This window comes from Uloborus diversus, chromosome 10 (genome assembly GCF_026930045.1).
Source record: "Uloborus diversus isolate 005 chromosome 10, Udiv.v.3.1, whole genome shotgun sequence".
In the NCBI taxonomy this organism is placed as follows: Eukaryota; Metazoa; Arthropoda; class Arachnida; order Araneae; family Uloboridae; genus Uloborus; species Uloborus diversus.
In genome coordinates, this window is record NC_072740.1 from 86,361,001 (window position 1) to 86,374,923 (window position 13,923).

At 31.0% G+C, this 13,923-nt stretch overlaps 1 protein-coding gene across 2 annotated transcripts in view; it reads left to right on the forward strand.

Moving 5' to 3' along the window:
• Nucleotides 1-13,923, forward strand: part of LOC129231876 (MICOS complex subunit MIC60-like) — a 74,824-nt gene that overhangs the window by 34,007 nt on the left and 26,894 nt on the right. The window contains exons 5-8 of one of the 2 annotated variants that reach the window (XM_054866264.1): nucleotides 239-290; nucleotides 2,814-2,909; nucleotides 3,007-3,143; nucleotides 12,655-12,752. In XM_054866264.1, coding sequence (XP_054722239.1) covers nucleotides 239-290; nucleotides 2,814-2,909; nucleotides 3,007-3,143; nucleotides 12,655-12,752 — 383 coding nt within the window. The remainder of the gene's footprint in view (nucleotides 1-238; nucleotides 291-2,813; nucleotides 2,910-3,006; nucleotides 3,144-12,654; nucleotides 12,753-13,923) is intronic. The other variant, XM_054866265.1, reaches the window with a different exon arrangement.

The window sequence follows — 13,923 nt, forward strand, 5'->3', positions numbered from 1 at the left end:
AAACTGGAGTCTCATATTGTATATCAAATGTTTTACTTATATATGTGTACATCAAACAATTTCTCACAAAAACACATTAAAATTTCCATTTATATTATTTTCTCCAATGAATTCGTCCTTTTAAAATATAATCTGATTCTATTTCTTTTGTACTTGCTTGTGATTTATTTAACCTTTCTGTAATTATTGATGTAATTTGGTGTATTTTGCATTTTTTAATGATAAATTTTTTAATCAGCCTTCAAAACCTTCATTAGAGTCGAAGAATAAAGAAGCATCTGTGATAAAGGGTAAGAGCTTAATTCATGCATGTTTAAGATTTTCAGTAATTTTTAATATTTTTATTTTCTGCTTCAATCCTAAAAAGATATTTCAAAATAAGTATGTGTTAAGTTTCTTAACCTGTGTTTCAGCGGATGAAATAGCTTTAGGGATATTTTGATCTGTATTTTTCCAGCTATTTTTTTCCAAATACATTTATAATTTACTCATTTCTTTTTGGGACCATATTATATACCTTTATCTGCAATTTTTAGCATGAGTTCATTTTCAATATATACAGGGTCCATTATGAAAGTAATGAGCATTTACTGGTAAAATATATTTATTGATCGTGATTTGTACAAATGTTCAATATTCTTCAAAATACATTCCTCCTGCATCAATACACTTGCGGAGACGTGTTTGCTACGCCTGAAAGGCACCCTGAAACTCTTCCAAGGGAATGCCTCTCAGGAACGTTGTAACATGGTGTTGGATGTTTCCCAAGGTTCCCCAATGTTTTCCTTTCTTCTCTCTCTCTCTCTTGAGTCACGAAAACAAAAAGAAGTCACATGAAGCTAAGTAGGGACTGTAAGGTGGTGAGGGATCACCGAAGGGGGGGGGGGACATCCATAACGGGGTTTGTCGGCGACCTCCTCCTGGCTCTCTTTGAATGCCTTGTGTCACTTCCCAGACTGTGATCTTGAAATGCAATCGTGCTTGAAGGCTTCTTGCAGCATCTGGAATGTTTCGGTTGCATTTTTTCCAAACCTCACGCAAAACTTTATGGCGTATCATTGTTCAAGCGAACGCTCCATTGCGTTATGTTACAAAAGTTGAAAACATACTTCAAGCGGAGGCACTTATCTCCGTTCACTCTGCTCGAAAGCAACTGACGACTGGATGCATTGAAAGGGCATATCCCGCACCACATTTCCCAGCCGGTTTTACCGTGCTGCCATCTATCGTCACGTCACAATAACATTATGCTCATTACTTTCATAATGGACCCTGTACTTCCTTATAATAATTTCTCTGTATTTATTTATTATTATTTTTTAAACAGCACTCACTTACTTTTGAATTACTTTCATTCAACTACTCATAGGTTTGAATAATAGTTATTTCATGCAAATGTAAATTTTTCATGCTGTGTAATTTTGAGTCAGTATGATTTTAAATATACAGTTTTTATTCTAATCCAAAATTGTTTTACTAGTTCAACTGCTCATTGAATAAGTAATTTTATTAAGCATTCAAATGATATAGTTATACCAATCTTGGATCATTGCTTCTCAGGTTACCATGGTGATTCAGGCTTCTTGTTCAAACCCTCTCAATTCACCTGCTTTTATTGATTTTCACTTTGATGTAGCTTTGTTCGTTGTTTCTTTAGGTCATAGTAAAATAGTAAATTCATAGTTTTGTAACTGCTCTTTTTTTTTTGCTTATGAAATTGAAAGGGAAAACAATGATGTTAATAGATATCAATAGTAAACATAGTTTTGCAGGAGCACCATAACTAAAATTTTTGGAAGGGGGAAATTCTCAATTTTCCAAGTGACTCAGAATTTTTTTCGGATGGAAAAAAGAAAGTTTACAGACATCTAACTAGAAGAGTCATTAACCATAAAAACAACCAATGCTGAAATACTGTCTCCAGATTCTGTCTTAACAAAATTGCCAAATAAGGTTTATTTTAGAGATCAGAGTGATTGCCAGTGTTCTCATATTAGGATTCCACTAAGTTTTGCTTATGCATGTGTTTGCTTAATGTGTTTGGCTGTAAACCATTTTTAAACTTTGCAAAATATCCTAATAAATGAATATTTGTGTTGGTCTATATTAGTAGCAAGAGGTTACTTTTTTTATTGGATGTTTTTAAATGTTAGGGCACAGAATTGAATTTGAATTTACTCCTCCTGTACTTTGAACACACCCCTTTACTATATGAGAAGCTGAATGTTTCATCCTAAACACAGCACTGTATAGGAATACATTTTTCATTTGTTCGATGGTTCAATCACTAGCTATGTGATCTTGCATGTGATTCTTCCAACTGATAGTGCAAATTGGTATTTGTTAGTGTTCTTTAAAAACACATTCCAAATATTTACTGAAAATGAGAATGGTGGAAGCTTTTTGCAGTTTGCATCTTTTTCACATTATGATGCATTTTTTAAGTCCGGGTTTTCTTTCTTTCTTTCCTTTTTTTTTTTTGTTTTTGTTTTTGAGTATATTTTATTTTATTTATTTATTTTTTATTCTGTAGTCCCATTATTTACTAGAAAAAAAATGTTCAAAAGTTTTGAAAAAAAAAATTTCTTTTGACCAGCATGTGAGCATTAAAACTTTTTGCAAAGTATCCTATCTTAGGTTGTTTAAGGAATAAGTACATTTGCACATAACAGTAGTAGGAATTTCAGCTCTTTTTTTAAATTTTAATTTTGGGACAACAGGCACTATTCTGTTTTTAGTTTTATTTCATTTCTTTTCTTTATACTGCATGATTAAAATGAAGATTATAAGCATGTTTTTATTTTTGTTTCTAGATGATAAAAAACTTGATGATGATAATGTTAATATATCTGGCTCCAAAGCTTCTGCACAGATAATTGAAACCATGGATAAGCCTTTGGATTTTGCATGTTTGTGCTACTTTAATTTGTGTCTCAAACTTTTTAAATGATGTGATTCTGTTATATGTTTATCTATTTCAATTTTCTGAACATTTTGTTTTTTTAGCAAATGAAAGTTTAGTAGCAGACATGATCAAAAAACTTGAAAAAAATTCCGAAGATGCAGTGACTGCCCACAAAACAGCTGCTTCAAAAATCAAGTTTTATACATCTAAATTATATGAAGCCTTAGATTTACCAGAGGTATAAAATTTGTATTTTTTTCTCTATTAAGCAATACTCTCTTCAATATTTGTGGATAGCAGTTTTGTATGAGAATCAAGGATATTTATTGTATTTGTGTATTAGAAATTTTATTCTTTCATTCATTCAATGTTAGGCATAGTCTCTGCTTCAAGCACTGTTGAGCATCTTTCAATCTTCTGTGCACTTATGATCTTTTTTGCACTTTATTGTGCAATTATTTTTTTTAACCTCAATAGCTTTATCATTTCTCATCTTATTTATTAATATTTTTAATGGTTGATAGAGATTAAGTAGTTGCTTCAGCGTGGCAGGTCAATTCACAGAAAGCTTTTTAATTCTTAAAAAATAAAAATCAACTGATCAAAGATGTGGACTTTCTTACCAAAATATTAATACTGTTACGAGTTCAGCCACTTCAAGAAATTCTTTAAATGATGACACAGTTCTTGAGAAAACACAGGAGATTTATTTACAGCTATGTACAGGAAGCATAGTTACAACACTGCTAAATTAACCATAGCAATTAGGCAAATATCAATTAACACCATAAACTCAATGGTCACACACGTATTCACAGCAAGGGCACATTAGCAAAAACACGGCGCAAAGGCTAATTCACACTTCTAGCAGAATGCTGAAAACAAGACTCCACAGTTGGAAAACAAACTAACCGACTCCTCCATTCACAAGATGCCCGGCGTTTTACACCAAGCAAAGAAATATTTAGAAAATACTATAAAGTTCTACAAATTTCTTATATCTTTTTATTCCATTCACAAATCTTATCGTTCCGAAATGGATGGACCGTATACTTCAGTCGAATGCTAGGGGGTTGTATGTACATTACAAAAACTATTTACAGGTTACGTTACTAAGATAATTTTAGATGAAAGGTAATGAAATAAATGCCAGATTTAGCTAGATTATAACAAATTAATCACAAAAATAATTAATATTTACAGAATTTGTAACAATACTTTTTAATAAATGATAGGAAAATGTTTATATTAGTACTTGCTTGAAATAATTTGTTGCGTATCTGAATAAATTTCAACATTCTTTTTTGAATTAATTGTTTTAAAAAAAAATGTTGGCTAGAACAATGTTGAATCTGATATGTGATTTTTTTCTTCCAAATTTCGCTTTCTGATGAAATAATGTTGGTTGTTTGTAGCCGAATGAGAATGTAAAACCGTTTAGTGCTCAAAGCATTTGCTAAAAGATGGGATATTTTCTTGGCAGCTTTTCAAATTTAATCATACTCTCAAAAAAAAAAAGAGCTGTCCTGTAAAATTTGTATTTTTAACGTCCAACGTTGGTCCTGTACAGTCGAGTCTCCATACAGTGAACACTCTATTTAGCAAAGTTCTCGATATAACGATGCATGTTCAGTGACACAGAAAGTTTCAATAAAAAAGCATGCAAATCTGTCTCTCTTTAACGAATATCAAATGGACAAATTTCTCTATTGTGAAGTTTTTATAGGGGAGAACGTGTTGATGTTTTGGAAAATAGGTCTTTCTTCTGGTGCTTTTGTCAAGGCTTACTCCTTCTACAACTTTCTTATCTTGTCTTTCGAGATTCCTTCCATTTTGCAACTTGTGGTGATGGAAGGATAGAATTAATAGAATGGGTGATGTTTCTTGGAAATGTGTTGACGCTGGGCTTGAATCTCTTGAACTGACCACATGCACATTTAGCTCATTTTCATCTTTCTCCATAACAAGGATGCATTGTTCTCAAATTGTGGAAGAGAAAGTGTTTGAGTGTTTCATAAGTACAGCAAAAAATCACAGAATGTAAAATTATTGTCGTAGACCAAATTTCGGTTTGATTCTTTTAATCTATTTATGTAACAATTTATTAAAATTCACAAAATGTATAACAGATGCAAGTAGCATTCCTGATTAAATTTAATTAGTTAATGAATTCATTTAATTATTTTTATTTCAAATTTTAATATTTATGTTAAATTCATAGCTTCAAAATATACACAATATTTTTTGTGGTAATATGTATTTAATTTAAAAATAATTAAATAGGATTTGACTTAATGGATATAGCATTTATTGAAAAATTTACCATGGAAACTGACTTTTCTATGCAACGAAGTTTCTATATAACGAACCTTTTCGAAGGTTCTTTGCGACTTCGTTATATGGAGACTTGACTGTAATTATATTATTATTAAAAAAGTGAAATTTAGATTGTAAAAAAAATGGATTTTTAAAAGTAACTATGTTATGTTCAATTATTAGAAATTATGTTTTAAATGTTATTCTAAAATATTAAAATTATTTTATGCACATTGAAAATTTTCCAATTTGACTAGTGTGGCGAAATTTGTTTCACTTTTGCTGCCTCTTTGCTAGAAATGACTGATATTTTCATATTTGTTGGTAATAGATCTAGAAAGTCCTCCAATAATGGAAACTTTTAAATCCCTTTGACATTATTCCAAAAATATTAATTGCATGAATACCTTAGTGCTTGAAAGTACTTTGTGCTGAAGTAAATGAAAATAAAATGAGAGAAGTACAAATTTGCGGGAACCTGCATGCACATGTTTTGAGGAAAAAAGGAATCCCTTTTTCAATACAAAAGATGTAATCTTATAGATGCATAGAAAGCTGACAAAAGGAATGAGACAAACAATTGTCAGTTTGAACAGTAAAAATAGCGGATTAGCCAAACAACCTAGTGAGAAAATAATAAACTATTTAAAAAATGAATTTCACTTTATCTTCTCTTAACGCATTAGCTGCCAATACATTGCCCCTTTGCTAAGAGGCAAAGGATATAATTAAAACATTTTTATGTAAATTGCCCTTTAGCATCACCACCTAGTGGCAGCGAAAGAGTTATCATTTGTTCACTTCATTATTGTGGAATTTATAAAAATAATTGCAACTGTTTGTGTGGCCTATATTGGGAAAACCAAGTACTATCTAAATTTTTGCCTGAAAGAATATCAAAATTATGTGAAAAAGCAATTAAATAAGTCTAGCATTGCCCAACATTGTTGGGCTTTGAATCACTGTTTTGATTAAAATGTTATAAAATTATCCAGAAACGCCCTAATTCATCAGATCTTGATTTTTAGAAATCCATCCATATTTTAAGCAATAGTTCAAACTTAATTAACAATCTTGGAAGCTATTCTGTATTTTTCTGCAGTTCTGCTTTTATTTTTATAATTGTGTAGTGTGATTTGCTAGTAGTTGACCATTTAGTGGAAATTTCTACAAATTCTATTGGATTTCACAGGAAAAAAAACCCTAGAAAATTTTTTTAAATTTTTCTATGTGTCTATAAAACTATCATTATCAACAGTTACTAATCATTTTTCTGTTTTAATTAGGGGAGATTAGGGATGGATGGGACAGTTCTCACAAAAATATTTCTTATAAATTATTTTCTACTGATATAAACACTGAAAGTTCAGAATAACAAATTGAAAAATTTTAATATATTTAAAAAATATAAATTTCATGGTAATTATTAAAATGGTCATTTCTGAAGACAATTACAATAGCAGTAAAAATGTCCCATCCCTCCCTCATGTAAGGGAGGGATGGGACATTTTTGGAAGTTAAAATGCATGTACATAGTTTTCAAAAATATTATGAAAAATGACAAAGACAGCATGTCATTTATTTATGTAAGGTTTATTGAACATTGGGAACATCTATTTTATCTAACATTATACTTTAATGAATCAGCATCAAATGAAAAATTTCTGTGCTCGACTAGTTTCACCAACCATATTTGGTGGGGGCAACTTGGCAATAATGTCTGTTTTATCAATCACAGAACTATCTGTTGTTTGTGGAAAGATAAAGTTTCCTTTTTCATTTTTCCTCATAAAGAGTACTTGAAAGGTCTCATCATTATCCTTGCTTTCAACTCTTCCAACATAATTGAAATTCTTAGAGTTCTATTATCAGGGCCCGATTCAATTCATAAAATACATTCATGAATTATTTTTATTTATTAATGTTTTAAAATGTCTAATCAGAAAAACAAAATTAATTAGTCTGAAACTTTAACACCAGTCATTAAAAAGGTACCTATTTTATGGTTTATATTTGAGTAACTGGATGCTATTTTCCAATATAAAATTTCATTTTACAAAAATATACTACATTTTCGTAAACAATATGTTTTTTCTTCGCATAATGTGCTTCATGAGAAAACAACCTGTAATGAAACCACTATTATACCTCTTACAAAGAAGTACAGCTAACCAATTGATTGAAAGTATATTATATAGTACATAAAAGTAATAATTACATTGATAAATATTACAGGAGTGAGGAAAACTTAGTCATACTGCTGTAAACTTTCAATGTAAAGAAATTAGTTTCGAAAAAAATCATAGAAGTTGATACAATTGTTATACATCAAGTTGATAACTTCAATGGCTTTTTATTCTGCAATTCAATTACAAAACAAGATAGTATGCCAAAAATAAAATATAAAAAAATTTGGACAATCAGTATAATTATTTAGCTTCGGATATTAAAAGGGAGGGATGGGACATGTCCCATTCCTCCCTAAACCATACTGTCCCATCCCTCCCTTTACACAACATTTCAGTAAAATAGCTTGTTACTAGAAGCATGCTACTTTTAGGTTTAACTTAACTATTACTTTATAAAAGCTGTATTATTAGGTGTATAAAACAACAAAAAGAATTATGTTAACATCAATAAATAAGATTGAAAACTTACCTTGAAAACAAAGTAGTTATTTACTTTTGGTGTTGTAAAATAGCTTTTTTCTGGTATACATTCATAGAACTCTGCAACTAAAATGATTTATAGCAACAAACATTGTTTTATGGTTGCTCCATTTAGTGGAAGAGTCAGAAATTGAAAACAATGTTTATTTTAAGAATAATTGAAGGAGTCCCATCCATCCCAGTGTCCCATCCATCCCTAATCTCCCCTACTATTTTTCAAGTTATTTCGAATAGAATTTAAAAAGGGAGATTTCACCAGTAATTAACCACTCACTTCCAGTAGTTGACCAGTGTCTGCTAGTAGTTGACCACTTTTTAAACAATGTAAAATCTGGAATTTACTATATTAAAATCAGACCGGATGCATGCCTGTATGTACTTATGTTCCTTTAAAGGTCGTCTCTGATTGGTTGTTGGATGGAAGACATCATCACAGATGTCACGTGACTTTGATGATGGTTACATGACAGTGATGACTAAAAGGTTAAAATGTCGTGAAAATTTCGTGACATTTGGTGGCAAAACTAAGTCACCAAAAAATGGTGCCAACTTGATATTCCATCTTCTATTTCTTGCCAAGTCTATATCGACTACAAACGCATATGACGTCATTGATATATGAGACACCTAAGGTACCTCAGGTGGAGAATCTAGCCATCCTAGATCGCTTGTATAATGCTTAAATACTTACTAAAAATAGTGCATTGATATTATGAGTGATCCGTGTCAGTACAGTAAAATCCCAATTATATGCAGAATAGGGTGTCATGGTAACAATGGACAAGTGAATTTCTCGGACAATCCGCAAAGTAATATAAAACCAATAGCTAAAAAAATCAACATTCTCACATACTTTTCCAACTCTGCCAGCGATGACCTATTAAATTTTTAAAAGTTGCCACATTTAGCAACATTTAGCAATTTCTCGCCAAATTTAGCGCCAAAAATGATGCCAACTCAACAGTATCTCTTTAATTTCTCGGCAAGTCCATAGCAGCCACTCCAAGCACATATGAGATCACCGTCGTGTAAGTTGCCGCAGGACGCAAACGTTACCGTCGACCCGATTCTAGTCAGCATAGCTGCCAGAATAATGCCTCAATGTTTTAACATTACTGTTAAGTAACAATAAAATGAAAAATGTTTAATAGTTTAGGTATGTTGAAAAGTAAATTTCCTTATATACAGAATACAGAGTCCTAGCGGCCTATTCGCTGAACCTATCGATCCAAAATTTTAGAACAGTTATTTGAAGGAATGCATTTGAGATTAATGATTTTAAACAAAGCAGTTATCTCATGGCCGTGGTTACAGTGATAGAATCTCAAAAATTTCAAAGGACATTACCTACTTTTTCCTTGCGCAAATTGATCAGTGTATTGATGAGCCAGAAATTGCGGATCAATCGACGTGTGACGAAAATTGTTTGTTTGAAAATTTAAGCATCGAGAGAGATTGAAGAAACACGCTTTCTGCTCTGCATTTTACAGATTTTTTTTCCTTAAGCTTTGCACATGGTGTTTAGTGGTTGGTGCTTCTACTACTGTCTAACCCTGTGAGTTATGCAAAATTTTTGTCTTTTATACTGTCATTAGGATAAGCAATTTTCAGCTTTGCAGTTTTTGTCACACGCCAGTCGTTACTACGCAATTTGAGATTTTTAAATATGCGGATCAGTTTGCGCAAGAAAAATGTGTATGTTGCAATTCGAAATTTCCGAAATTAGTTAACTATACCGAAATGTGTTAGTTTTATGTTGTTTAAAATTTTTGCAATTAAGAGAGTATCTGTTCAAATAACTGTTACACAAATTTTGATTCTATTGGTTCGGCGGACAGGCATCTAGTCAATTACTTGCAAAAATACTTTTTTTTTAGAACAAAAGTAGCATTATAGTTTATCTTATGCTAAAAAATGTTTGTAATCATTTTGGTTTCAAGAAAAAAGCTGTAAAACCAGCATAAGTTCATTACTTGACTATTCTGGTCAACTACTGTTATTAATTGTATATTAGACAACCAGTAGTTGACCACCCCTCAATCCCAGCGTAAACGATTAGTAAAATGATACAATTTTTTTTTATTTACTTAGTATAAACATGGATGATCAGTATATATCAGTAAATGAACCTGAAGAATAAAATTTAACGCCGAGGAATACGATTAAACAATTTATTTCATGACGATTCTCATTAGTAAGAAAAGTTATTTTCATGAAATTTTTTATGTGTCTTTGTAATTGTACCGTCCTAACCTCCATTCAAAACTTTAGTTACAACTATAAATTATAAGAGAACATTTCATGGTATATTAAAATTAGTTCCAGCAATCAGATTTAAAATATTTTTTTTTGTTTTGTACATGTTAGTGCTCGAGTGGTCAACCACTGGCAAATTACCCTATTTTTCAGTATTCTTTGTCTGCTTTTTCCCATCAAGTCTTATCATTTTTGCTTGATTTATTCAAGCATATTATGTTTTTTTTTTTTTCAATTAAGTTGACATATTTTTCTTATTTATTTATTTTTTTATTGTTTGTGTTTTGTTAATTTTTTTTATTCTGCATTTCTCTGCAGTTCAGTTATTGAAATTGTTCTTTTTATACTTGAGCTTCAGCTTTATCTTTCCACGGATCTTAATTCTATTCGTTGAGAAATCTTCTGCACTTGGTTTGCACTCCTAGTCAAAAAAAAAAAAAAAATTGTCAGACCCGTAATCAGATTTTCTAGAATTTTTCCAAACTTCCACAAATAATCTCAAACTAATAATAGACATGGTTGCCAACTGCTCCACATTTTGGGGAGTTGCTCGGCAAAAATAGCAAAACTCCCCAGCTCCGCAAAGAAGTTATTTTGCTCTGCATTTCTCATTTGGTCTTAATCCTGACCTATCTTACCAAAGTTTCCAATAAAATTAAATTCTTTTTATCATATTTTGCTGGTTTATTATAAGAGGCATGTAAATATGAGAAATTAAAGATACTTATGCTCAAAGCATGACATAGTGTTTAAAGTTGTTTTATTAATTTAAAAATAAGAACTATCAAAGCTCTAAAACAGTTTTAGATTAGAGGTTTAATTTTTTACATTTATTTTTATAAAAATACCAAACTGTTCTGCAAAGTTTCAAAATGCTCCTCAAAATCACCACCGATGCTCCTCAAATAGTTTCTCCAAGGTTGGCAACCTTGTATTAGATGATAATTTTGTTGGATGTGAACTTTATCATTCCATGTTTTCATTAAAACTTAAACAGCATTTTTGAGTAAAATATGAGCAACTGAAGTTGTGTGAACATGACTGTCTTTTGGTAGAAATTAAGCCCTATTTATAACAATTTTTTTTCATGTGACAAGGGAAGGAAAGGATTAAGGTGAAATGAGACACTTTGTGACAAAATGGGGTGGGGTACAAATATGTTGAAAGAAAGAAGTGAGACATCATTTGTGATCCCATGATATCAACGACCCCATATAAAAGGAAATGGTTTTCAAAAGGTGAAAGAATTCAAATTTCGACTTTATGTTTGAAAAACTATTCTTGCTGTAATATTTTTTGTAAAAAATGACATACATTAATTAATTTAGATAATAAGGTTTATGCATTAGTTTCCTAAGATTTATTTGTTGAGTTTTATATGGTGCTAAAGTCACCATTACTGGGGAGTTGCCCGTATATTGCTCTAAGGTTCTTCTATTTACATTTCAGGTTTCAATTTCTCAATACTTCCATTAATTTTATTACTATTTTGTAAATTCTATTTGATGCTTGATGTGAACAAGTCCCACCAAAACAATCTAGAAATGATAAGTTTCTGAGTCACCTTAATAAAATGCTGAACCTTTAATAAGGCAGAATAAGCAGCTGCCTAGTTTGACAAATTTTACAAATATTTTCAAAATAGCAGAATTTTTGTTTTTGATTGCACCATCTTTTCTTTGCCATTAAATGATATTTATTTTTATCTATACCATAGGTAAAATATTTACCTGACTTAAATAGTATTAGATTAGTTAGAATGGTGGAAGGGCTTCAAACGGATTTTAGTTCAGCTGTTTAATTGAGTTTTCAAAGTCAAGGTAGGCTTGCTTCTTTTATGGAGAAGGAGTGGTATTTTTCAGGGCAGCATGAGATTAAAATGTGTTCTCTTTTAATGCACAACCCTCAGAACTGTTATTTCTTAACTTACCAGCAAAATGTACATTTTGTTATTAATACTTAATGGTACTTTTTTTCTTCATCCTATACTTTTCTACTTTTCAACTGTAATAGGAAAATACAATAACTAAGTTTGACACTGTGCATTTTCTCAATTTAACAGAGTTCTTTATTCCCACAAATTCACAAAAGCAGGACTCTGGTTAAAAGCACCTATTTTAAACTTACCAAGAAAACCTATTAGAAACTTACCAAAAAAGTGAATTGACTCATGTTATTATTTGTGATGCAGATCATTGCTGTATGCTGGGTTGTACAGGTGGTTTGCCTTCAGGAGGCTGATCTTTGTTCAGCCACTGAGCAAACCATTTACATTTGTTATTGATGAACCACTTTTTGTCACTGGTCATAATTCAGTGCAGTAATAATTTGTTTTTGTGCCTTGAAAACCAAGAAAGCCTCAAAAAATGTATAAATCAATGTAAAATCAGATTAAATTCGCACTGACTCAATGAGATGCACTCTTTTAATCACAATCTTTCCATTGCTATTAAGAACAGTTCATTACCATTTGTTACATGAAATTAATTTTATTTCTTCTTTTTTCAGGGGAAAGATGGTGATATTATTTGGAAAGAAGCCAATGAAGCCAATAGTGAAAAACTCAAAGCGTTAAACATTGCAAAGAAAAAAGCTTCTGAAACAAAGTAATTTTAGTTGAATTTAGTATCTATACTTAAGACATTCCATTAATATCAGAGAACCATTTAGCTTAATACAGAAGGGAAAAGTAATTAAAAAAAAAAAAAAAATATGCTCATTTAATATTAAGAAACAAACATAAATTTTCCTTTTAACCCTTACAGGCGCGGGTCGTTAAAATTTTAGAAATATAATTAAAAAACACAATGGATGGGATAAATTAGTTATCTGGACATAGATTTTACAATCAAATTTTTTTTTTTAATTCACCCCCTCCAGCTGGGGGTGGTGTCCCCGTTTGTGACCACCGCCCGCCTAGAGCAGAAATTGTTTTCTGAAGTGGTTATGTTTGCCTCGTATGACAATTGGAGTAATTTCAAATATTTTAAGTTCTTAAGCATTTTTACTAATTATTTCAATAATTTATGCCATTAAGAATATTTAGAACACAAAATCCTATTTTTTTACTATAAAATTCCAAAACAAAGATGAAGTAAAATTCAAGAAATTTCATATAGATTATCTAAAATAATTTAAATAAGTAACTTAAAATGCTAAAAATACTTTTGGCACAGTGTTCTTGCTTTATGTGCATTCTTTTTGTGCTATAAAATATTACATGAAAAAATACGACTGGATAATACCATTTACAGAAAAAATAATATCAAAGCTGAGAATACAAGAAGTAAACAACTGTCTGGTAGGAAAAGCAGATCTCCAATGTGTGCAGTCATGGGCCTTCAAATTCACCTGTTCTGGGTCAAGAACCCAAAATAAATACACAAAAGCCCTTTGAAAACTATTCCTTTGGGTCCCCTTCTCTGAAATGTATCAAATTACATCTTTCATCCATAACAGTGAGATCAATGCTCTAGACGGGCAGTGTCCACATTTGGGGACACCTGGAAGGAAACTATGTTTATGCATTCAAAAACGAACTCGAATCTTTTGCAAAATTATGATTGGCTCAAGGTTCCTGAGGTAAAATGGTTGACTACTTTAGTTTATGGTGTAAATTTTAAAATCTTGAAAAAAATATTGTATTTGAGCTTGAAAATTGAGGTATTTTAAACAAGAAATTAAGCCAACAAAAATATTCATATTTAATGGTGCTGCTATCTGTGTGCGTCAAAAAGAAATAAAAGCAACTAATGCAGCGATTTTTGGAGTTTTAAA